Source organism: Acinonyx jubatus, chromosome D1, assembly GCF_027475565.1.
Source record: "Acinonyx jubatus isolate Ajub_Pintada_27869175 chromosome D1, VMU_Ajub_asm_v1.0, whole genome shotgun sequence".
NCBI classification, from domain to species: domain Eukaryota; kingdom Metazoa; phylum Chordata; class Mammalia; order Carnivora; family Felidae; genus Acinonyx; species Acinonyx jubatus.
In genome coordinates, this window is record NC_069390.1 from 38,337,360 (window position 1) to 38,365,173 (window position 27,814).

General features: G+C 39.9%; 1 protein-coding gene across 2 annotated transcripts in view; it reads right to left on the minus strand.

Moving 5' to 3' along the window:
* NELL1 (neural EGFL like 1) overlaps nucleotides 1–27,814 on the minus strand; it is an 862,696-nt gene that overhangs the window by 619,627 nt on the left and 215,255 nt on the right. For both annotated transcript variants that reach the window (XM_027072989.2, XM_027072988.2), the window contains exon 12: nucleotides 15,865–15,993. In XM_027072989.2, the coding sequence (XP_026928790.1) occupies nucleotides 15,865–15,993 (129 nt within the window). The remainder of the gene's footprint in view (nucleotides 1–15,864; nucleotides 15,994–27,814) is intronic.

The following is a 27,814-nucleotide window of genomic DNA, read 5'->3' on the forward strand; positions in this document are numbered from 1 at the left end:
GGGCATGATATGAAAAACATGACATAGCATGTGAAGTATTTAACATATAAACATATAAAGTGTATGAACAAATAGCAGCAGCCTAATTACTGTGGTTCTTCCATCCCTTTATGCACTCAACAATTACTCATCCAGAAGCTGCTATCTGCTAGAAACTCCACAGGGGAGAAATCAAACAAAGATGGCTGACCTCGTGGAACCTATGCTCCATGCTAATAAAAGTGCCTTGTGTACTTTAAGTGTTCAACAAACAACATATGTTTCAAGAGAGGACAACAGGAAAAGAGCCATAAACTTGGACTAAGATTTAATTTAACTGGGTTCAATGCCTGGCTGTGGATCCTGGGTGTGCCATTTCACCTCTCTGGACGTCTATCTCCTCGTCTACAAAATACTCTAAGAATGAGAATCCCTATCTTATGGGAGCTCATAGGAGATTAAGGAAATAATGTATTTTCAAGCAGCTTATAAACGACAATGCACACACAAGGTTAATGGTCACACATTCAGCATCATCACACCCAAACTTTAACAAAGGAGGGAAAACATGAGACACTATTCTCAATCATTATTCACAAAAATTAAATTTATAATGCATAGGTCAGGCAAATTATGAAAGATCAACAGATTTTGTAGAGTTTGCATTAAAGTAAGTTCTACAACTCATTATACTCATGTTAGAAAATCCTTACATTTTTAAGGTAACTGTCCAGAGATTTCTAGGAATCCCCATATCTGTAAATAGTATTAGAGCCAATAATTATGTAGTAAACACATAGTAACACATTATGTAGTAAACCATTTTCTATAAGGTGTTCCACAAGACACTAGGTTTCTCATGTTAAGAAGATTCCATGTACAGATAAGTTAACAGATGCTAAGTTAAACATTGCTACCTAAGGGCTTTTCAAAACCATTAGATGCAATTTAGGTATCCGGTAGACAACAGGTTCTAAACATATGTTTGAATAAAAAATCATATTTCCATCCCTACTTAGGACAAGTGTAATGAACTTTAAGAATGCTACATTAAAAACTGAAGCATTTAAGTTATCCCCCTATATTTCACCAAAAGGGATACAATACTCAGGCACCAGGGATTAATACATACACTAGGTGAGGATGTAGATACCAAATGGCCTGCTTCTGACTCAGTGGGTAGTTTACCGGGTCAGTTACTATGTTTTGTGAACACTGTCTGTATGAAAATGTATTACAAATTATGTTTGAAAATGAAAAACCCAACTAGAACACTATATCTGTATCTGGCTATATAGATAATAGAGATATATACACACAATAAGGAAAGTCTACTTTTGCATCTATACCAGAACTAATCACACACTAAGTGGTATATTTCAGTTGTGTCTTCACGAAAGGCCAAGCTCTTATTTGAATGCGCACTTAGATGTGTCCAAGCTCTTATTTGACTGGGCACTTAGATGTGTCCAAGAACACTAAAAGAAATGTTGTTTTTTTTTTTTATCACCTATGAGAATAGCATTAATGAATAACAGTGAATAATTATTCACTACAAATGAATTGCAAATTTATTAAATTGGATTTGGAGAAAAATCCACTTTTTGGAAATAGATGGAGACACCAAGTATGTAGAAAGTCCTAAAGCCACTTTTGTTCTTTAAAATTTAAGAACTTCAAACTTCACATTAAACAGATTCCCTTTAACTATCTATACTCAGAGCAATAAGAGATATTAAAGCCTCAACGTGAAAGTGCCCAATGTCCTTTGGATTCCCAGAAGAATAGCCCAAGAAGGAAGAGCTAACTAAAATTTCCCAGGGATCCTGAGAATTGCTCTTTATCACAGCTTCTCTGCAATTGAGAAAGGATGCTTGGTTTACCCTGCCTGCTGTAAATCCTGATGAGCTGGTGCATCAGCAAGACAAATATATATTAATAGAACATAGTATTTGTGTGTAAGAAATTTGCCATAGACTAGAAATGGAGGAAATGGGACACCTAGTCAGATGTATCCTGGCCAAATAAAAATGTACAACAGGAATCAATTGTAGCTATTTTTTCTCTGCATCACTGCACAGGACTTTGAATTCCTTTTTGTGTCAGGAGGACTGGAGATTAAACCCAGGCTCTGTCATTTACTAGCTGTGTCATATTAGATTTCTTTATTGACCAAGTAGAGACAGGATTAAATAAGTGTAAATACCTGCTCAGCACACTGCCTGGCCCTTTACAAGGTGCTAGAGCTAGAACAGTGAACAAAAGGAAAAGCAATCCCAGCCCTCATTAAGCGTACTTGCTGGTGGTAGGAAGAAGAACGCTCATTTCCATTCTTTCCTCCCAATCTTAAACAAATGCACTTATTACTCTGTTAAACACAAAACAGAAGTTTGCACAATGCTACGAGCATTGACAGGTAAACTATAATCTATCTGATACATCCAATTTCTTTAACAAGGCTCAGAAAAGTTCCCATTAGTAGAGTTCTAAGGAGCCAGGTGTCAGTATCAAAAGGCAAAATTCCGCAGCAAGAAAATAAACATCCAGAAATGAATAGGAAGAAGTCCACAAATCTCTATAGCAGCTCCTTAGAAGTTATTCGCTAAGACTGGGCTTTTGGCAAATCCTTTCAATGGTAAAAGAAGGAAGGGAAGGTTCTTATAAAAAGATGTGCAAGCCCCATTTGAAAGGCATTTTGAGGTGGCTTTTCCCCACTTGGAGAAGAAACAAGATCTCTCTGTGCAATTCTAAATGTCTTAGTGGAAAGAAGGCATAGAGGACTGAAGTCTGTTCATGGAATCGTGCCTTCGTTTATCCACTGGTTGATTCAGAAAGTATTCTCTGTGCATCTACTTCCTATGTTCCAGGCGCTGGGCTGCATCTTGAGCATACAAAGATGAATCAGACACAGGCCCGACCTTTGAGTAGCTCTTAACCTAGAAAAATATGTTGAAAAAGTGACTAAAATCCTGTGTGATGAGCACTCTAATAAAGGTTTGAACAGAGTGGCATCAGAGCCCAGAGGAGGAAACCACAAACCCAGCCATTAGAGTTTGATGTGGTATAAACACAATAACCAGAGAATTGATTCTAAATTCCCTTTTTATGTAATATCCAATCTGCCCCTCACATCCAATCAACCAACCAATCCTGTTGATTTCACCTCCTGCCTCTTCCCACCTCCATTTTCACCATGATCTCTTGCATAAGTTAGAGCAACAGACTGACGACTGGAACTCCTGCTTTACGTGCCGGCCTCCACCGCAGCCGGAATGATTTTCCAGAAATATCTATTCCATCTTATCACATCTCTTCCAAACTCTTCAACTTCCCATTGCTGCTAGAGTAGCATCCAAACTTCGTCACGTCTATAAGGCCTCCTAACTCTGCACTTACCACTCTCCATCTCCCACCCTGGGTTACAGAAAACTAAACATTCCATTGCTTTCTGGCACCTCCAGGTCTACATAGATGCTGTTCTCAACTCTGGCAATGATCTCCTTCTCACCCTCCCCCGAGGTCCACGAACTCCATCACACCCTATATTCTCAACTCGAGTCTCCCATAGCATCCCATGCTTCCCAATCACATAGTCATGATCTTTTGTAGTCATTGTTGTCCCGGTCTTTCAAGATCCTTTTGAGGGCCTCTTTTGCCCTAATTCTAGGCATTAGCCTTCTCCTTCCTCCCTACTCACTGACACACATCCTGAACCATTTAGGACTTAATTATGTGTGATAGAACATTTATTAAAACCTGTTTTACACTAAATCCTTAGACTTTTTACTCACTTGAGTTCTTGTATCAATTCTGAAAAGACCCTATTAAGTATTAGCACCTTGATTTTACAAAGGGGAAAAGCAGAGAGATTGATATTCACAAAATGGGAGAGCCAGAATTTCTAACCCAAGTGCACCAAAATTAAGCTGAATCTTTCCACTGTATCTCCACTATTTTTCCCTAATTATTTGGAGCATACAATTGTTTGCCCAGACAAGCTTCATCAAGAAGCAGAAGCCACAGCAGGCACTATGCCAGCCACCAAAGCAAGGACACAATAAAAGCTTCCTGAGTTGAATTCTTCTCAATCCTATCTAGATATTAGGCATCTTAGAGATAACTCAAGGTTTTTTGGTTTTTTTTTTTTAAATAACCAAAATTTTTTTAAATAACCATTTTTATCCCTAAAAAATGAGCAGGGACTTCACTTTTTTCTCTTCCTTTTTTTTTGCTACATAAAAATGCTAAGTACTATACATAAAATGTATGCATGTCTTTCAAGGAGACACTTAAAATCCTAAAATCTTCTAACAGTGAGCCAAAAGATGGTTCAGGGTGATTTCTTAAAGTGAAAATACATCATTGGAAAATAACATAAGGCCATCCTCATAGGCTTGGCCTCTGGGTACCACCCAGCCCCTCTGACAAATTCTCCAAAGAACAAAGCAAGAAAGATTCATCTGGGGAAATGCCAGGCACCAGAGCTCTCAGAAGGAAGTCATGGTCAAGAATCAAACATAACACATTGGGAAGATTTGGAGAAAGGCACCAAGCAAGGCCAAACAACCATATCTTGATTATTTCAATGATGAGTATTCTCCTCAGTAGCCACTGTGACCAAGGCTGAGAACTCATGAAGATACCAATTATTCAAGCAGTGTTGCCTAATCTGGCTCCATGATTCCAGCATCTCCACAATGTGGCCTCTCTATATCACTATGAATAGAACTTTCCTAACATACCAATCCAATAATGTCATCCAACCGGAGACCCTCCACTGGATATTCTGTAGCTTATACTAGTGATTTCTGGTTTTGATCATGCCTCCACATAGATAACAGTTTGGGAACATGTACCTCCTATATGAAAATATTTGTCTACTTTACACATGTATTATACTAATATGTACATTATAAATCTTACACCAAAGTGAAAATTAAAAGACTAAGATGAAATTAAAGTCCCAGGGGCATCTGGGTGGCTTAGTCAGTTAAGCATTTGACTCTTGATTTCAGCTCAGGTCATGATCTCAGTTGTGAGATCAAGCCCCACATCAAGCTCTGTGCTGGGCATAGAGCCTTTTTGGGATTCTCTCTCCCCCTCCTCAGCTCGCATGCACACACTCTCTCTCTTAAAAATAAACATAAAAAAATTTTTTAATTAAAGCTCCAATGTTTTTTCCATATCTCAATAGATCCAGTTTTCTACCTGTTGTGATGCCTGCATCCTATATGGATGCACACCAGCCTACAGGATAAAACTGAAACTCCTTAGCATGCCTACACTACTCTTTACCTTTTGCCATCAGCCAGATCTTTTTCTCATCTCCTACCAAGCTCTTTATGTTCTAACCATGCTAAACTTTGCACGTTGTACTTTTATATATGCTAATCTCTCTGCCGAGGATGGCCTTCCCTCATATTTCCTCCTAAAAAACTGGACTCAGCTCAAATACCCCCTCCACTGTGCAGATTCTACTTGGCAGAATGCATTACTCCTACTACTGTGCTCCTAACACCCAATTCAATTCCTAAGATAAAACAAATCCTACTGTATTTTCATTATCTGATAACAAGGCTCTCTTTGCCTTTAAACGATAACTGCCTTGAGGAAATGAACTATGATTTAGCCATCCTTGAGTTCCCAGGGCCCAATATACAACCCAGTGACAGTAGGTGCTTAATATTTGCTGAAAGCATGAGACAAGACTCTAGGTCTGCCTCTTCCATATGCCCTTGATAGGGCCACTCTGTACAACATTTAAGACTTCATACTGCGTAATTCTAGCAGGTGCCATTCACCCAGAACACTGCATGTATCCTCACTTCCATGAAGTCCATAATGACTAGCAGAGGGTTAAACATAAAACAATAGCTCAATATACATGTTGGAGATGTATTAGTCAGGATTCTCCAAAGAAACAAAACCAACAGGAGATAGACAGATAGATAGATAATCAATACAGACTGACTGACAAATATACAATCAGGACATTTATTATAGGTGTGGTCTCATATCATTATGGAGACCCAAAATCTGCTACCTATGAGCTGGAAAACTAGTAAAGTGGATAATATAACTCAGTCCAAATCCAAAGGCCTAAGGACCAGGAAGCTGCCTATGTGAGCCCAGAGTCTGAAAGCCTGAGAACCAGGAGCTCCAATGTCCCCTTGGAGAAAAAGATAGATGTCATACCTCAAGAAGAGCAAGAAGGAATTCAGCCTTCCTTTGCTTTATTGTTCCATTCAGACCCTGAATGGATTGAATGATTCTGACCCACAATGGTGAGGGCGGATCTCTGTACTCAGTCTACTCAACCAAATGTTCATCTCTTCCAGTATGCAGGAAAAATGTTTTACCAGCTATCTGGGCATCCCTTAGCCCAGTCATGAGGATACAAAAAATTAACCATCACAGTTTGATAGATATTCAGATTGTGTGTGTATGTATCTCAACCCTAGATAGCTGAATACCAAGTACTAGCCCAATTACTGTCAATGCTGAAAATATTTATAGTAACGATTATATAATGTGTAATTATATAATTACCATAAATAATGTTATAGTACATAGCTATACTGCCTTAGCCTTTACAAAATGCTTTTATATTCAGTCTCTTATTTAACATTCACAGCCAAATGGTACTATATAAGTCTTGTTTAAAGTCCTGTTTGCACTTTGAGAAAAATCAAGACACAGAAGAACTGAGTGACTTTCCAAGGTCACCCAAGTGATTAAGTGGTAGAGCCAGGATCAATCAAGATCTCCTTATCCTTAGAGTTCAATGTTCTTTCACTACATCACTGTCCTGAGGATTGTCAAGAAAAAAAGGAGGGAGGGAAAATGCTAGAAAGGAGGAATATTTAAGGATAGCAGACTACCAAGGCAAACACCCAGGCAGGGACAATCTGTTTAGTGCCCATGCCTAAAAGTGCTCTCTTCCACATCCACATTGGTTTGATTTTTCATTTCCTTTTGCTATGCTGTTTGAAATTTAACTGTTTGGGGATTTTCTTAATTAATAAGCAACCTCTTTAAAGAATACATTTACCTCTGGGAACATTATGTGGACATCAATCTTTTATAGAGGTGTGTAAGCCTGTTCCATGAATTGCTTTCCTTCTAGCATAAAACTCAGAACTCTAGCATGTGAGAGGCTGTGAATTTTCTATGGAAGGATGGGTCACTTTGGCATATAGGGTATACTGGGGACAGAACAAATCCAGGTGATGTGATACAATGAAAGCCACAGGAAGGCCTGGTGATAATGCAAACAACAAAGTACAAGTGACAGTTTAGTTAAATCCTATCCAGTTTCTAAGTAAGCAAGTTTTAATACAATCAATTGAAGCCAGAAGTCCATTTGGTGGGACATGGGCAATAAAAAGTAAAAAACATAAAATAATGGGGGGAGATGTTTTCATCGAGAAACTGTGGCAAGACTGTAAAACCATTCACTAAAACAAATTCGTTATCCTCCTGGGCACAGAGCTAGACAACATTTACAAGCCTCTCTTCCAGTTAGGTATAGCCAGTGGCTAAGCTCTGGCCAGTGGAATGTGGCCAGCAGACTCTATAAAAACCTCACACTCATCACCTGCTAATCCCTTTCCTCTTCCATGGCAACTTTGGAAGCCACATATTATACATCCTAGAGCAAAAGAGGACAACAGCCTGGGTCCCAGAATCCCAAGTATGAGGAAATCTACCTGCTAACCAGGAACATCCATCTGAAAGAAAATGAAAGTTTCTATTGGGTTAAGCCACAAGAAATTTTTCTGTAATTTTTAAAATGTATTTGTACTGAGGTATAATTGACATATAACACGGTATTAGCTTCAGGTATACAAAATGATTTGATATTTGTGTATACTGCATACTGATCACAAGATATATAGCTAACATCCATCATCATAGTTACAATTTTTTTCTGTGTGATGAGAACTTTTAAGATCTTCTCTCTCGGCCACTTTCAAATATGGGATACAGTATTAGTAACATAGGCACCACGTTGGACATTATATTCCATGACTTATTTCACCACTGGAAATTTGTACCTTTTGACCCCGCTTCACCCCTTGGATCCTCCACCCATTCCCCATGCCCAGCAACCACCAATCTGTGTTTGTGAGCTCAGTTTATTTTGTTTTTTCTAGATTGCATCTATAAGTGAGATGATACACTGTGTGTCTCTGTATGACTTATTTCACTCAGTATAATGCCCTCAAGGTCCATCCACATTGTCACAAAGAGCAAGACATTTTTATGGTTGAATTCCATTGTATGTATATACATTTTCCTTACCCATCCATCCCATCAGTGGATACTTTTATTTTCATACCTTGGCTATAGGAGACAATGCTGCAATGAACAATGGGGTGCATAAATTTTTCAAATTAGTACTTTCATTTTCTTCAAATACCCAGAAATGGAATTGCTAGATCATACTGTAGTTCTCTTTTTAATTTTTTGAGGAACCTCCATATTGTTTTCCAAAGTAGCTACACCAATTTGCATTACCACCAATAGGGCACAAAAGTTCCCTTTTCATCACATCCTCACCAACACTTGTTACTGCTTGTCTTTTTGATAACAGCCATTCTATCAAGTGTGAGGTGAGAGCTCATTGTGGTTTTGATTTGCATTTACATGTTGCTTAGTGATGTTAGCATCTCTTCATATGCCTCTTGCCATGCATATGCCTTCCTTGAAAAAACATCTATTCAGATCCTCTGCCCATTTTTTAATTGGACTGTTTGGTGATTTTTTTTGCCAAAAAAAGTGACCAAAATGATTGTGAAAACTGACTCTCCTGTCAGTCTTCTTTACACGGACTCAAATGAGCAGGCGGCATTTCAGCATTATATGCAACTGAATGTTAGCAAAATGAGCAGACTCTGCACTCTAAAAAGAAGCCCTTACCATACTAAGACAACAACTCTCATACAAGAAAGAAAGCAGTGTCACAGATACAGAAAGGCAAGCATCAGCTTGAGATTTCCATCCCTTCATAAATTTAAAACATTGTTCCGTGTCTTCAATGTACTATGCACTTTTCCACGTGCTAGAGACACAATGAATAAGATAAAACTGCTACCATCACGCAGGTTATATTTGAAGGAGAAAACATCACCCACGTTTAAGCAGGAAAACACCACAATTTTAGACAATAAGTGCAATGAAGGAAATAAAATGCTACAGAGAGTAGCTAAGAATAGTAACAGAGCTAACTTGGTGAGAATGGTTAGGAGAGGCCTTTCTAATGTGGTGACATTTGAGCTACAACTTAAATGATCGCTAGGAAGCAAATTAGGGAAGATGTGGGTGAAGAGTATCCCAGGCTAAGGAAAGAATGATTTTATCGCACAAGCCTGTTCAAGGAACACAAAGAATTATGGTGTGATGAGAGAAGAGTGGGCGTCAGAAAGAGTGGTAAGAGATGAAGACAGAAGTAGGTAGGTTCTGGTTCACATACAGCCTGACACTGGACCTAACTGGGATATTATTCTAAGAGGCGAGAGAACCATTAGACCATTGTCGACAATGAGAAGAATGTGATTTACATGTTATTTCCTTTTTTAATGTTTGTTTATTTTTGAGAGAGAGCAGAAACAGCATGAGTGGGGTATGGGCAGAGAGTGAAGGAAACACAGAATCTGAAGCAGGCTCCAGGCTCTGAGCTGACAGCACAGAGCCTGATGCAGGGCTCGAACCCATGAACTGCGAGATCATGACCTGAGCCCAAGGTAGACGCTAAGGGACAGAGCCACCCCAGCGCCCTTGACTTACATTTTAAAAAGCCCAATCTGATCAATGTTTGGAGAATGGATTCCAACAGACAAGACACCGTCACAATCACTAGCCAAGAGATAAAGGAGGCTTGGACTGGAGTCATAGCAAGACATGGGTGAACTTGGGACTCATTTTGGAGGGAATACCAGTAAGACTTCCTGACATAGCAGATATTGGGTGTGAGGGGAAGAATGGGACTAAGAACTTCTACACTTTGTGAATGGATCAAGTCTGTGGATGGAAGTGCCATTAATGGAGATTAGGAGAACACAGTCCTCTGTTCTCAGCATCCTGAACTCAGCAGAGCTTTGTAGTATAACACTTCAGGGGCATAATGAGTTAGCTAGGCTACAATGAGCTAGCCTGGAAACCTCATCAACACTTACAACACTTTTACCATAAAGAAATAACTAAAAATTCCAAACAATATCCTACAAATGATCTTTTGAAACAAGGTTTAAAGAAACAAAATAGTGCCACTTTAACATTAGTCCTGATGACTGTTCCACTTGGATTATCTGGGGCTCCTTCCTGAGCCCCAGAGCTTAACAATTAACCCAGTGGTTTAACCCAAATGCAGTAACCAAGATTTGGATTTGGGCTTTTTCTTTTCTTTAATAATTCCAAGAAGAGAGTTAGGGGGGAAAGATGGTTGGTAAAAAGCAGCAAGAGCTCAAGGGGGTGGGAGAGAAGAAGCTGATGCCTTTCATCAATACCCTTGACAAAGCAGCAGAGACAAAATCAACACCAGGAATAAGGCTCATCTCTATCTGGTGCTGGGAAGAAGGTGACACATGGGTTATTATGAGCAAAGCAAAGGCCAGATAGAGATCACAGTCTTGGAAAGATAGGGCATGGGGCATGGGGTTGACAGATAACTAGGTACCGGAAGATCTATTAGTCATGTAGGCTAAATGGGGGTAAAAAGGATACTTCAGGGTATTCTTATTTCAAGCATTCTGAATCCCTGGAAATAAACAGGAGCTGGAGCTTAGAGTTAAGATTCTATTAACATGAATACTCAACAGAGCCTTATGATCCTTATGCTGTCCAAAGCAGGACTTCAGGAGACTGAAGCCCAGATTCAAGTATAAATTGGGCTACATGTATCATGAAGCTCATGTATTTTATAACAATCAAAACAACAAGAGTTACCTGATTAATCCTTGCATAATTAGAAGTATAATTAAGCAACTAGATGTTCTCCCATGCAGTCTCTTCATCAAGAGTTTACAGCATCTTGTTTCTATGGAATTGCATACATACTAGCCTCTGCATCCAATAAATATGTACCACCTTAGCTATTCTGAAATCATCTCATTTGACCACTGACCTTTCTGCCACTGTACCAGCCTCTTAACACTTTATCACCCCTAGTTACGTGAAAGAAGTTTTCAATCACCTTGCTTATCAGTGGCTGTGTTTCAGACATTTCAGTACTTTTGTTACATGTAATTGTTAAATTCATACCCATATAGGTTATTTTGTTCCACAACATTTTCTTGAACGCAATCCCACTCATGTTTAAAAAAAAAAAAGGATTTTATCATTATAAATATGTTTCACACCCCTCTGCCAACAATACACTGTGGACAGAACTGATAAAATCTAATCCTTCCATCTAAGAACACTCTCCCACAAGATGTAACAACGGAAGCCCACTTTCACAAAGTATTGGCCTCAGTGAGTACACACTCTTCAAATCCTAAGATTTTCATAAGTGTTAATGATGTAAGTTAATGACGATGATAATGGTATCTGTTGTGATCCATTAAATGTTTAGTGGATACCAGACAATTTGCTAAGTTTCTGACATGCACTGTTTCATTATGGTAATTGGGAAATCCAATTTCCCATATTGGAATCGGCCATAACAAAGCACTAATTTACAACTTGTGGTCTGCAAAAAGTCTATTGTGTGGCAGCATAGGCAGAACAGACTATTAATGATCCACTCCATTGGCACTTTTTCCAGTAATCTTCAATGCTTGTTCCATTAAAAAAAAAATTGCTTTCAGTCATGGGCACTGAGCTAGAGGTATCTTTCTGAAACCACAAAACTTCTATCAAATAATTCAGGCAGGGTAAGGTAGACTTTGGCTAAGTTATGCAAAAGCAATTGCACCCTCAGATAATTACACCTTCCAACATTTCAGTGATTTACACAATTATTTTCCTTCATGCCACATGTCCATCACCTGTCAGTTGTCCCCCTGATCCTTGTCCTCTTCATTCTGGAACTGCAGCCCTGCCCTGGCATACTGCCAATTTTGTGTTTCAGAGGGAAGAGAATGAGGTGGAACCCTACAATAGCTCTTAAAGCTTCTACCCTGAAATACAGGTCACACCCACTGATATTTCATTGGCTCAAGGAGGCAGCTAATATTTTAAACAAAAATACAACATTGAAATGGGATGGGGGGAGGGAAGGTAGGGAGTAGAAGCAAGTTGAGTATTATCTTTACTTCATTTCTCTGAGTATGAGTGTCTGGCACTTGTACAACACAGTTAAATATGATCATTGCTGCCGCTTTCTTCACAGATTTAAGTCTCAAAGAGTACAATATACATAAAAGAAGTCTGAAAAATTCAGAGTAGTCTGTAAGTAGAAGTTACTGTGACTTAATGCTAATTGTAGTACTTCCCATGCCTGGCAGACGGCATGATGTATATGACATCACATTGTCCTTTTCTTTTTCTAAATAACTTTTACTCCAGCAAGAAAACGTTAATGAGACTATTTATACAGACTCCAAATTCAAGAAGATTATGAGTAGACCTCCAATTGCTATACTTTCCTCAGAAACTGCCTCTAATTTAAGCCAATGTATCAGAAACTATTTAAGACCAACTCAGTGAAAATGTCGTCGCAGAGATCAAACACCTCAGCAGACCAGATACATAAAACACCAGAATCCAACTAAAACTATCTTCAAAATGGGGAATGTTGGTGCTGAGTTGGACGAGGCAAAATGAAACGATCTCCTGTGAATTGTATCAGAGCTGACAAAAGGTCTTATTATCCTCCATTGATTGGCTAAGATTCCGATATCTTTATGGCAGTTTCTCCGGCAACCTCTATAGAGCAGGAGTCTTTAATACTGTATCTCTGCTACTACCCAAGGAAGTTAAGAAAATTGAAAGGCTTTTGTGCTTCTTTTTCCACTGAGAGCCTTGAATGGGCTTTTCAAGATAGCCTGGACAATGTGTGTAATATTTTGTTTTAATTTGCAAGGCAGTCTTGTTCGTTGTGGTTTGTACCACGGGTCATTTTCACTCCATTTACTCAGAGTAAAAAAATAACTTGCCTGAGGCAGTTCAAAAGTATCTACCTCTCTCTAGACTATGGGAAGACAATGAACTCAGCCTGAGAGTCCCTGGTACCCAGGTGGGCACTTGGTGACCTCTAATCTTGTCCATCAGACCATCGCAGACCATCTGAGGACAGAGCTGGGAAAATGACCATAAACTGCATTTAACCATAAAACAATGGGATAGGAATTGCTTTTTGCCCACCGAAAACCACTCTCCTCCTCTCACTGCCACAGTCCTAAGTGGTTCAGGTAAAGGGCAAAGATCATTTGGTTTCAGGGAAGGAAAACCCCTACCCCAGCTCCCAAGAATTGAATACAACCCAAACCAGTAACAGCCCTCTCATTCTCCTTGCCCAAAAGTTGGTCTAGGGTTGAAGAAGATGTAACCCAGGTCTGAAAAATAGGAGAGTGGAAATCTGCATGTGGGCAGGGACAGGGGGTTACAGGGAATCTTCCAGGAAGGGCTTTCCTTAAACACAAAAAACAGAACTTCACACAGAGAAGGTGTGTAACCCATTCATTCCCCTTCCTTCTTTGCTTGCTTGTGACACTGGTATTAGGACACTATGCCTAGGGCCATGGCAGTCATCAGCCACCGGAGGAAAATAAGTCCCTAGTCCAATGTGCTGAAGATGGCAGGATGGAATGAGAAATGGGCTTCTGCTCTAAATGTTGATATTCACTCTACTTTGTTCTCAGGGCCTCCCATCCAGATGAGTTCTATTCTTATCCCATACGCGGACTCTAATGTTTGGTCATTTCTTCTTGGGGCTCTCATCCTCTCCATGTACAAGCCTGCTGGGACTTGCAGAAAGTCTCCACAGCAAGAGAGAAAGGACTGAAGCTTTAGCACATCACCATTACCAAAAGTAGCACCGCAGTGCACTGTGGCCCAAAGCCAGGTACATACACTAGGCTAAAAAGAAGTATGTCCAAGAAAACAGTGATGAGACTTAAAATCACTTACTGACAAATAAGGCCTCTCACACAAAGGGCAGATTTACTATCACAAATGGCTACTCATGGAGTTTATTCTATGCAATTAAAAATGACATTGATGAGGAATGAATCAGAGTCCCAAACAGCTTGCACAGCAGTAATTTTCTCCCATATTCTGCTAGCTCTCAATAGCTAAGGGGAGCCAGGAGTGGTAGGTGTACTGGTTCTGCCAGTGGGAGGATCAAGATTCAAATGATTTTGAGTTTCCTCTGTCATTATTATAATTATTCATAGTCTATCCCCACAGATAACAGAAGGGGACAGTAAAATTTTTAGAACATTACCTGCTTTGTAGGATTTTCCATGGAAACTGAGGGGGAGAATGTTCAAATTTTAAAGTTCTGAAATTAATTTTCTGACCAAAAAATAAAAAACAGCCTAAGATTTAAAAAAAATAATAAATATTAATATGAAGTACTGACGTTATCAGTCCTCTTCCTCAAAACTGACAAATGAGTACCAGGATATTGAAGGATAGATGAAAAAGGATTCATAAAGCAAAGGGGAAACTTCATCCTCCCAAATGGCATGTTTCTCTAATCAAGTTCAAATCAATAAAAGTAAGCAAAGGTGGAGACAAAGATATAAAGGAGAAAGGGAAAAGACCTGTTGGTTACACGGTACCGTTAATGAGAACCAAAGCAGTAATGGACAAAGTCTTTTAGAAGAGATCAAAACCAAAGGCCACCCACCAGGTACTGAGCACCAGCGAGCATTACACACATTTTCTTAACAACTCAATAGGTTTAATCAAAGCCAAGAAATTAAGCAGGGATCAATGATACAAATGGAATGGAAAAAACCATTTTCATCATGAATCATCTTTACCTTGAGAATACGTGAGCCAGTGGAGAACCAAACCAATTAGAAGAGCATGACCAAGGATTTACAGCATTCATTCCATTCCAGACCTCTACCTTCCCAATTAACAGAGCACAAGGTTCAATACATTGTTAGTGAATCGGACAGGAACGATTGGGTCCAACCAAGACACAGAAACAGCTTCATCCCCACTTTGCCCATTAGAACTTCTCAAACTGATGAGACCGAGCCAGCTAGAACCTGAGAAATGGATGGGCTGGGATCCTAGGGGATTACACAGGAGCAGGAGTATGCATTGCTCACCACCATCAAGGTGGAATGCTAAGCCTGGCAAGAGGCATTCACATAGAGTTGTTCTGCTCTCTAGAGTGGAAATGGGGATCACTGATGCCTGAAGCCACTAACCCCTGTAATGGCATCCATCCAAGTGCCAAAGTTATGAGTCCATCTGTCACTGTGACTTTTAGTATAGTTTATGAATTAGCAACCCACGAATCAGTCGTTTAGAAACCCAATTGAAAAAAAAAAAAAAACTTCTGACCTTGGCAGGTGAAGAAAAAGGCAGTCAGGTATAAGCTAGTATCAAAGCATTCAAAAAGAGGACCCACCCTATAACCTTCAGTTGAACCTGGAAATACTAATTCACTAAAATAAGGCAAAAGAACATCATGTGTTTATGGTTTTGCCAGTGATTATTACATATAGTGAAAGCAGAACATGGGATTTGACATGGCCCTGCCACTTTTGTTGCTTTGCTGTGTTTCAGAACTACCTCCAAAGGTCTGGCTTTCCACATGCTACTGAGAAGCCTGGATAAACCAGGAGAACAGAGCACCCAAGTAGTCGATATAATTTCTGGTAGGATCCCAGAAGACCAGAGCCAAGTGACAGCTTTCAATTTCAACCATGTCTACCAGGAGTACATTTCTCACAAATGACTTTATTATAGCTTACTTACCTTCGCAGTAGGCAGAGTCTCCCTGGACAGAAATGTAGCCATTCTTGCACTCACAAGTAGCTTTTGTATTCCAGTTTTTACACTCTGAGTTTTCACCACATGTAGGTCCTTCTGCACAAAAGTTATGACCTAAAGAAGCAAATAAAATTTTACATTAGAACAAAAGACTTTCAAGTAATAAACCACGAATTATCTTTACTATTTTGTCACCATGCATGAAAACACACACTGGCAATATGCAAGGGGAGGCTAGGAAGGGGGTGGGAGAGTAGGAATGGGAAACTGGACTACCACATGCTTGAGATGTTTCTCTTTAATGCTTTTCAAAGTATGTTTGATCCAGGCTGACCCTGAATCCCCTTCCCACCACTTTCTTACATAACCAATCTTTTTATAATCGCCTTATTGTAAAACTTAGGACTCACAGGAAATATGTAAAATGAATCTATATGAATATATAAAATGAACACGACCAGATTATCAGTATCCCTTGATTACATCTCCCCAAGTCCCCTCCCAGCCATCAAAGAGGACTATCTTGAATTTTGTGTTTATCATTCCCTTGCATGTTTTTATCATTTGCCATATATAGGTGCTTATTTCTAAATAGATCATTCAGTTTATGCCCATTTTGAACTCCACATGAAAGAAATTATATTTTACATATTCTCTATGGTGTATTTTCTATTCATCCCTGCTATTGTCTGTAGCTACAGTTTATTCGTCAATGCTGTATAATACTTTGTGGCATCAATATTCCACCATCTATCCATTATACTACAGATGAGCACTGGGGATATTTGCAGGTTTTGAATCACAAACAACGCGGCAAGAAACATCCCCGAGCAGGTTTCCCAGAGCATCCTTTTTAAACCGTGTGTTCCATATTTATTTTCCCAACATTCCTTTTTGAATCACAGACATGGCTTCCAAGATAATTCTTTTTCTCTCTCAAGTGCCCTTTACAAATTCCTTTAGTGAAGATAATTTGAAAGTGACTGTGCTCAATCTTAATTTGTTTAAATGTCCTTTTGTATTCTTTAATTTTACTCCAGGGTAAGTTCATTTTTATTTCTTCTTCCTATGATTCCTTGCGATTTCTGAATCTAAAGACCAAATCTTTCATCAATTTGGAACATTCGCAGGGAGTGTCTCTTCAGAACCTCTCTTCACCATTTTCTCTATTCTCTCTTTTCAGAACTCCAATCAGATAAATGTTATTCCTTCTCAAGCTCTTCTCCATGCTACTCAGCCTTCCTTTCCTATTTCTACTCCCTTTTTCTCTCTGTACTGAATTCTGTGTAACTTCCAGACATATCTTTATTCTCTTTTGGCCTGGGTCATGGTCAGTTTCACTCATCAACAGCATTTTTATTTCACAGATTTTCTAGAATTCTTATTTTGTCTCCTTGGTCAAATCCCACAGTCCCTTTTTCATCTTTTAATTTCCTTTTTTATTTTTTTTTGAAGAGCTTTTATTTTTTAACATTTATTTCAAAGAGAGAGACAGAATCCACGTGGGGGAGGGGAAGAGAGAGAGGCAGACAGAATCTGAAGCAGGTTCCAAGGCTCTGAGCTGTCAGCACAGAGCCCAATGCAGGGTTTGAACTCATGGACCAGGATATCATGACCTGAACTGAAGTTGTACGCTTAACTGACTGAGCCACCCAGGTGCTGCTTAATTTCCTTTTTTAAAAAAGCACGAGACACGTTTGTCTTACATCAATAATTCCAGGATCTTCAGTTTTTGTACATCTGAGATTTTGTGGTTTGTGGTTTCGCTAAGTATTGTGCATGACTTGTTTTCAGTGATTCTTGTTTTCAGTGATTCCTCAGTATGTGAGCACATATTTTTTTATAATTTAATCTGTGGGAATTGAGATTTGGGGTTTAAAATGGCATTTCTTCAGTGAAGGTTTGTGTTTGATTCCTTCAGGTTCCCAAAGGAACCATCAACCCAAGAACACTTTGTATTTTGCTTTGGGACATGATGATTGAGCCACACAGGTAGAATAAATTCAGGCCCTAAGCTTTCAGAAATGCAATCTTTTCTCCTCCATACCCCCTTATCTAGAGTCAAGACTGATAGATCAGTCTCCTTTTGCAAAGGAGGTTTCTCCTAGCCACCCAATGAGGATTCTCCCCTCAAGGTTCTTGATTTATGCATCTCACACAAGCCCCAGACTTTGTCTCCCATCTGTTGGCAGTGTCTATTAGAGGCAGATTCTACCACCAGGGATTAGACATTGCCCTCATGGCAAATCCCAACTCCAGTGTTCTTGCTTATCTCGATGGAATCACTTTTTTCAGTATTTCTGGTCTCTGATTTTTCCCCTTATTGCCAACTCCACCAAATTTGGGGATAGTTATGGTGCAGCGTTTTTAGGTGAACTAGGAGGAATATGTTATTCCTACCACAAAAGTTCAAATACAATAAGGTTATGAATGTGCTTTATCAACTTGAACTCAGTACATTTCAGTGAACTATATTGCTAGATCACATATTGTGGTCTCATAGACAAGAATGGTTCTTGGAGGCAGGAGATTTCATTTCTAATACAGGTTCTGCAGCCACAAGCACAATAAATCACTTCACCTACCTAGACAGGTACACTGGGAAGGGACAACATCAGTGATTTTGAAACTATTGCTCAGAGCCTGGGGCACAAATGAGTGGTCAGGGAGGGCTCAAGTCCCCCACCCCGGATTCAACCAAAATAGCTCTGCTTTTATATTTTGCATATTTATCATGTGAACAATAGCTTCTGGCTTTAACCAAGATAAAACTCATTGAATTATATAAACTCCAAGCTTAAATCCTTTTGGTGATGGCATTCTGTAACTTTTTTTTTCCTTTGAAACAGAATTTTAAAAGATACTATTATTAAATAATAAGATTCACACACCTACAATATAATATAATGCATGGCATTACACTTCCTAATACACGTGAATTAATGAGTTAAACTGGCTACTCCATGTAGCACACTTAGAACAATCCTTGGTACATACGATGAGGTCAACAAATGTTAGCCACAAAGATGAGAAGGATTATGATAACGCTGACAACAACTACAGTTCAAAGTAACTTAGTAACACTGTTCTCCTCCACTTCTAGATAAGGAAGAAGATTAAACTATTATGTAGCTAGTAGATGGCGGATGGAGATACCCGGGTTCTAAATTAGGTCTGGTGAACTCCAACGCCCATGTACTTTTCACCATATCCTATATCCTCTCAGACAACAAAACTTCAGGATACAAAGTGAAAGATGTAGCTGTTCCTCAGGACATCAGAGAGTGAATCCATAGATAGTATCAGACTCAGCCTTACTACTTATAACCTGTTAACTGCCCCAATCAAAATGAGAGCAAAAACTTAACTTGCTGGAAACCTACCACCTCTGTCAGTCAAAAACACTGCTACTACGGCTTTAAAGGCTTACAATAACCATTACAAATAAAAAGACTTGAGATTTTGCTACCAAAGGGACCATTTTCAGACATCTTAGCTCAGTGCCAGATAAAGGGGCTACACTTTCCTCCCCATGTCAGAATTGATCAATAATTAAGTTGTCACATTTTCTTTCATTGTGAAGTTCGACCCAAGGTCACATGTGTATCCATTATGACATGTATTCTTTGTTTCTTTTCTCTTTTTTTCCAGGAGACTGCAACTGTCCTTTTCTTTCTGCATGCATTTGACAGGCAGGAAAAAAGCCACTCAGACAATGTTGATATCCCAATGCATCTCTATCAAGCGTATGCCACGTCAATTCACAATGCAGAAAGTTGGGTAAATTGTATTTTCAAGGACAATGAAGGGCCCATGGGACAAACCAACCTTAATGTCAAATCTACTTTGGCTGGGCCTGACCACTGTGCCAAAAGCATGTGTTTAATTAATTAATCCAGGCTTCCTTTCAAGCAGTATTTATTCACTATCTGCTTGCCTTCCTGCAGGAGTGAATAATCAATATTTATGGGGCATCCATTTCTGTGGACTGAAGCACCCATGCAAGCTTCTGAGAGAAAAGTAAAGATGTTTGAGACATAGTCTCTGCCAGCAAGGAAATTACAAACTAAGGGGAGACAAGCCAAATATAGGGGTAGTATAAATACAAGGCGATCTATGTGAAGTGAGACGTGAATAGTACAAATAATCAGTGTTTCAGAGAAGGAGAAATCACTTCTAGATGATGCAAAACTTGACCTTGAGTTCATCCCAGGTAGAAACATGAGAAGGGGTGGGCACAAATCCTAGAAAAAGGAATGGGACTCCAACCCCGTGAGGAAGAAGGATACAGTTGGAGAATGTCAAATAATCTGGCAGAAATGTAATAATAATAATTAACACAAATGGTAGGCACTCAGCTAAGTGTTTTTACATGCATTATCCCATGTAATTCTATTAACAACCCTATGAAACTGAAATTATTATTTGTACTTTATAGATTCAGCGGATGGAGTTTGGAGAAGTTAATTATGGAAGGTACACAGAGCCAGAAGCCAGAGTCTGAGGCCAAGGTTATCCATTGCCATGTTATTTCACTGCCCTCCCCAAAGCAACAAATTCCTAAGCATTCCGACATCCAAAATATTAAGAAGATATCCTTTTGCACATGAAGACACAAATGGATTACAATTTAGGTTTCTTCTCATCCTCAATATATCTATTTTCTGTGAAGTAATTTCACGTATTTTTTTAATGCTTGTTTATTTCTGAGAAGGGGGGAAGGGCACAAAGAGAGGGGGACAGAGGATCTGAGCAGGCTCCATGCTGACAGCAGAGAGCCCTATTCAGGGCTCAGACTCACAAACAATGAGATCATGACTTGATCTGAAGTCGGATGCTTAACTGACGGAGTTTACTTAACTGTCTGGGTTATTCAGTTACCCCAATACCAGACACCCCAATACCAAATATTTTTAACAAAATATCCTATCTTCAATCACACTAACATCTTCAAAGTCTAGGGTCTAGGTCTGATTTATTTCTCTCAACCAAAGTTACCCACACAAGGGTAACTGGATGGATGGCTTACAGATGGATGTCCACACAAAGTTACCCACACAAGGGTAAGTGGATGTCTGGCTGGACACACAGCCAGCCAGAAACATGGGAGGGTAAATTAATGAGTGAAGGAACAGAGAAATTAATCTATAGTGGCATTTAATGCCTCCACCCTCCTAACCAACTGGAAGGCAAATATGACTGGTTTGCTAGTTACCATGTTTCTTTCTTATAGAGGTATGAATTACATCTTATAAAATTCACCTATTGTAGATACACCTTGATGATTTTTAATCAGTTTACACAGTTTTGCAGCCATGACCACAATCCAGTTTTAGGATACTTTAACCACCCCCAGCTGGACATCCTCATTCTTTAAACTCCACTCCAGGATCAGAGTTGGCTGACAAATCATAAATCCTCAATTCTCCACATTTCAGAATCCTTCTAAAGATGTTGCCTTTCTTATCTGATGTGTCTCCATACCAAGACATTGGGATACAGATTCTTCCCTTCCTGGGTATCAGTCTTCAGTTGCTACCTACAATCTCTTAACAAGCCCTCTAGCTAGCCCTTGTATAATTTTTCCTTCAGCTGGTTATCAACATGGTCTGATGTATGAGACTACTCAAAGTTACCCTCTTCCTTAAATCTTTTTTTTTTTTCAGAATTAGAAGCTGTGACCAGATTGTAGACTACACACACACAGCCCAATATTCAAGTTCTCTTACTTGACTTTTTTTTTAATATAATTTATTGCCAAATTGGCTTCCATAAAACACCCAGTGCTCATCCCAACGAGTGCCCTCCTCAACGCCCATCACCCACTTTCCTCTCTCCCCCACCTCCCTCCCCATCGACAGTTGGGGGAAAGTGGGTGATGAGCAATGAGGAGGGCACTCGTCGGGATGAGCATTGGGTGTTGTATGGAAGCCAATTTGACAATGCATAGGGGCACATGTACCCCAATGTTTATAGCAGTGCTTACTTGACTATTTTGAATAAGTGACTTGAGCCTCCAGAATTATTCTCCTATAATAGAAGCACATAGTGAGTTCTTTCGACTAGGACTGGCCCAAATACAGAGAACATCTTAATTACAAAAACTGCTATTTATTGACTTCTTCCAACATGCCAGACATAGTGCTAAGCATATTAAACACCTTACCTCACAAAACCCTTAACACTGCTAAAAATCACTATTATCCTCACTTCACACATTAGGAAAATGTGGTTGAGACTCACTTTTTTATCCCAGTTAACATAGACAGGATCATGATTTTACTCTGAAGTTCTTGTTAAGAACACTGAGGAAATAATTCTTATACAATTTCAATACTTGGAAGTTTAGACAACTAATGCTTACACTCAATGGATCTCAACCCTTCTATGTCTTACAAAATGTTTCTAAATAGGTCCACTTTTAAGACCCAACCCCAGATTCTGCCCATCCGTTCTTAGCAAAACTAAGTGTAGGTCAATGCCTGCACCCTATCATTTCTGGCACGTGGTTGAGAATATCTACCCTTCCCTAGAAACAAGAATAAAGGCTCAGAGTCCTCTTTAAGGGCACAGGAAATAGCACTGACTATCCAGCATACCCCACTTTACAGGTTATCATAGCCAACAGCCACCTGACAATCCATCTGGATGTCCTCGCAGGCACTCATAGCTCCCCCAGCCAGAACTAAACTCTTGATCTTACTTCCCAAATCCAAGCTCCCAGACTCTCCACACCCATCTGCCACACCTTTATCCACCTAAACCAGAACACTGGGAATCACCTTTGTCCTGACCCCTCAAATACTGAACCTTCCCAAGTTCCTAATATGGCAAGAGTCTAAGTCACTTCAAACACTTAAATTTATATCATATCTAGGTACATGTGATATGGAACAAAGGAATCTATAAATATACAGAGAAGTACACCATGTTTCTCTGGATGCAAATATATGGCCAATTTCTCTAACACAAGTCAATCTTTATCACTAGGTACAGAGTTATGAAATTATAATAAAAGTATATGGTAATGCCACGTGTTGCTCTTCACGTGCTTTGCTATTAGGAAATATAAATTGAAAATACAAAGTCAATTTTTTAAAAGGTAGCTTTTTAAAAATTTTTTGAGGCTTATTTATTTTAGAGGAAGAGAGACTGCACATATGCAGGGAAAGGGCAAAGAGAGAGGAAGACACAGAATCTGAAGCAGGCTCCTGGCTCTGAGCTGTCAGCACAGAGCCTGACGCAGGGCTCGAACTCACTAACCGTGAGGTCATGACCTGAGCCAAAGTTGGACACTTAACCGACTGGGCCACCCAGGCACCCCCTGTGTCAATTTTTACAGACATCTTTTACATGTAATATAGTACATCCACCTAGATAAACCCACTGAAAAGATTTTCTTTTTTGAGAGTTCCACCTTTTAGGTTTAAACCACAAAACTACCAGCCCAAGCCTAAGTTGCTAATAATCAAAATCACCTCAATTTCCTTAACTTTAAAATATAAAGACTAGAGAAAAAAAATAATCAACAAAACCATCCTGGAATGAAACTTAGGGGAAATTTTTAAAACACCATGAAAATGAGACCCTGACAGTTCTCAACAGTGGTGAGGGCTAGAGAGAAGAAAGAGAAGTTGCCTGCTCAGGTCAAGTTACAATTTACTACAACTGGACATCACTGGGCAGAGAATCAATGTTCTAAAACTGGGTTGTGTATATTAATTTTATGTTGTATGTATCTCCTGAACATAACATTTTCTCCTCCACAACAATAAGAAAAGCCCACTGTACTCCAAACTATTATCATCTCTCAAATAGACAGGGCCTCATGTGCCTCCCTGTGCCCTTTTTGCCCAGTCACTAATCCATTTTATACACAAAGGGATCCTTTTAAAACACATATTGGAACGTGTCCTTCTCCCCCTTAAAAACCTTCCCAGGGCTTCCATTTTACTTGCGAGAAATACAAAATCTTTAACTTGGTCTCGTGGCAACAAAGAAGGCCCTTTCTCTCTCTCCATCATTTCTCTCCAACCACATCAGTCTTTCTTTTAATTCTTCTACTGTTCCAACCTCTCCCGATTCAGAGTCTTTGTTAACTTGTTCCACCAACTCACAACACCCCTGCCAGAGTAATTTCTACTCAGTCTTTAAGTCCCAGCTTAACCACAAGCTCTTCAGAAAAGACTCCCTGGTCTCCCAAGTCTAAAGAAATCCCCATTATTTTCTTCCATACATCCTATTATTCTTGTTCATAGTAGTGATCACAATTACTGTATATTTATTTCTGTGTTTAGTCAGTGTTTACCTCCCCATTAGAAGCTCACTTCTTCAAAGGAAAGGACTATGAAAGATTGGTCACCTTGTGCCCATAGCGATATCCAACAGATTACAGGTCGTCAATAAATATTTCTTTAGTTAATGACTAAATCCTCTCAGTTCTCCAGAAGAAGAATTCGAAGTATTTTAAAGACAAATATACCAAGGCTCAAAGATGTTAACTACCTTCTCCGTGGTTACATAGCTAAACGGTGATGGGTGAAATAGAGATATAAATCCAAATATGATTCTAACACCTGTCTCTCCACCCCGCCCCACATGACTGCCCAGACATGATTTTAATCATCAAGGGACATTCCAGGAATGATAAGAGATCAGGACTCCACCAGCCATTAGCATTTTCGAATCCACGGCACACCTCGATTTTACCAAAAGAACAAACTTTGTTTCTTTCTCCAGATCACACATTCCTTGACAACTTGCTGCCTGGACACTCTACGTCAGAAGTAAAACAACTTAATCACACAACAGAACATCAGCCCTCAACAAGATACTAATCTGAGTGAGACCTACTTGGAGCTCACGTTCAAATGGTGAACATGAGCAGATCCTCAGAGGAAGGCACATAATCTGCAGAAATCAGGTTCCAACGTTTACTCAAATACCTGTTTTAGTTCCCAGCAGAGGCACCGTGCATTCATTTGACAAGTATTTATTGAGCACTTAGCAGGTGCCCAGGCACTGTGCTAGGCAATAGGCATAGAATTTAAAAAATGCTGTCAACAGCATAATGATGTTCTTAGTCATCTGACCCGCTAGCAAAAATGACCAATGCTGAGTATCGGATTAGAAGGAGATGATGTGATGGAGAACAAGGTGCTTCAAGAGCATATCACAGAGAAGGGTCATAACACAAGATCCGAAGCAATTTAAAGGCTGAGTGAAGCTGACCAAAGGATGGGAGTTCTAAACACATGAAGCCGCATGTACCCATAACATGTTCAAGGAAATTAATGGAGTGACAGAAACCCTGAGGTCACATTTTTTTAGTTGGGAGTAATCGAAAATGTGGACTCTGCCTAGTGGCCCTGTATCTAGAACTCTGCTATCAGTGAAAGACCATAACACCTGTCAAACAACTTGCTGTCTTTAAATCCATTGGCCTTATCTGCATATGATAAACCCCACCTATTAAAAGGAGCCCCCACACATGCACTGCCACTCTCTAGATCCCACTCCATACCCTTTTATAATTTTACCAAAACCATCCACCCATCCTGCTTCACCTCTGGCTTCTACAGCCAGTAACGTACAAGTACCTTTATGATCTGCTACTGTGACTTCTTCCACAATAAAGAACGAATAGGCCACCATCCTTGGGCAAGATGGTTTCTCTAACATAAAGTTGGATTCCACATAGAGCACCTTTTCCTACCCTCAATCTCCTACCACTAATGTGCCCCCCAGCAGGTAGGCAAGTTGCCTCTGAAACGATGTACCTCGATGATGTAAAAATGCACTCTTAACTCAAATCCTAGAAAGACAGTACCTCTCACATCACTGATGCCGAACCTTGGCAGTTATATAGGGGCTAAGGTATACTAAGTACAGTATGTTGTATGTGCCTCATTGGTATGGAATCTCTCCACCCATGGACCAGCTAGGAGGGATATGGGCCAACTATATCCTATGACAATTGAACACCCACATGTACTCCACAACCAACACACACACCATAGAAGCCTGGGCCCTTGGGGGTAAGGACATTCCTTTCTCCTTGTCCACAATGGTCAGGCCAACAGGATGAGCCTGGTAGTGACTGAGCTCTGGATCCTTACAGGTTCTGTCTTAGAGAACAATCCATTTCCTCTGCAATAGTCAACACTTAAGGGTCTATTTGTCCAAGGCAGCCTGACCTTAGTTTCAAGTCTTCTGTCTGGGACAACGTGCCCTCTTCCAGAGGCTCTGTGGGTCCCGATATACTGCAGCACTTCTGGGGCCACAGATGTCACAGACTCCAGAGACAGTACTCTTCAAATGCCCTCTGCTCCCAGCCTCAACGGTTAAACGGAGAGCCCTGTCTTTACGATCCACTTCAGCCCATGGCTGCAGGGATTTTCATCAGACTCCATCTACCAGTACACACAGAACCTGCCCCAGCTGCTAACTGCCAGTTCCTCCATTTAGGTGCTAGATGATGTATTCATCAAGAGCCTCTTTTGACCTCAAATACCCTAAAGTCCTCTCTCTAAAACCATTTCAATTACAAATTCTGCTGGAGACTAGAATGACGAGGAAGACCAGGGGGGAAAATCATACGATGCCAAGAGTGTTTGGGAGGATTTAATTGAGGGCATAAAATCTTAAATAGTACAAATAATCTCAACTCATTTCAGTCCAGACCAGATGACAGGGCAAGTGAGCATGAATTAAAATTACAGATAAACACATTGGGAACAGATGTTGGCAAGAATTTTTTCCCCAACACCGAAAATCTTAAACATGCCACAAAAACCCTCCAAAGTCACTGGCAACCTTGAAGATACAATTAGAGCCAAATTATGAGGGGAATAAAACCCTGAGGTGTGTGTCAAGAATTCTGGAATGTGTCAAATGATCAGTGTCGTTTCCTGGAGCAACTGGAGGATGCACAGTCAAGGTTCGTAGCTTTTTGCCCCCCTTTAACTGAGACCACTGCCAATTCAGGGGCACTCTTTTTTCTGCTGAGGTTACATTCACACTTTTATTACTTCTTCCGGGGAACAGGCATCGGTGTCACTTGGGGCCCACTCCCCCTTCACCACCTTATGTGCTCACACTTTAAGTGGTCAGGCTCCTGCTATAGTCATTGCCTTAACGTCATGAGGAAGGTAAAGAAATTTCACACTGCCGGCACAAACTGTCCTGAAGCATCAGAGAGAAACTGCAACGGGGAACGGGGATGTTCTGGGTGGTACTGGATACCTTGGGACCTCAGCAATTGCAAAATGGCCTCTTCCTGCCAACGTCCATCACTTCGGGTCTTTTGGCAGGTATCTTCCCTAACTGTCCTATTGTCCCTTCCTTAGGGACATCCCGGGTGTACCAACGGCCATGTGGCTTTAACCACCAATTCAGCTGATTACCTTCATTTCCCTTTAAAGGGCCCAGGAATTCGTTACAGCATGTGGCATGGCCCAAGATTTATAGAGACAAAGTGCCACGCCCCTAGAGTCTAGATATCAGTTGTGTTGGTACAATGAACATCGTAAGTCAGTCAGAGCCTGTTACTCTTAACTCTACAGTCTTACGTTTAATTCTGTATAAAGAGAAAAACTCAGTGAAGATCTTCATCTCTCTCCTGGATCAGTCAGGGGGTGGGGGGCAGAGGCAAAATGTGTAACCATATAAGAAAATAGGCATGACTTGAATAAAATGAGTTTCAGAATCATGTCACCAAGTTATAACTCGAGCGAAATGGTCAGAACTCAGCAAAATGGGTTCAACATTATTTCCTATGTGAAATATACAGAGTCTATTGAATATCTGGTACTAAAAATCACTTCCTTCCAAGTCACTGACCTGACAGTGATAGAATTATTCTATGTGGTAAGAATGTATTTTCACCTACCTTATATCCTACATTTAAAGAATTCATAAAATATAATCATTGAAA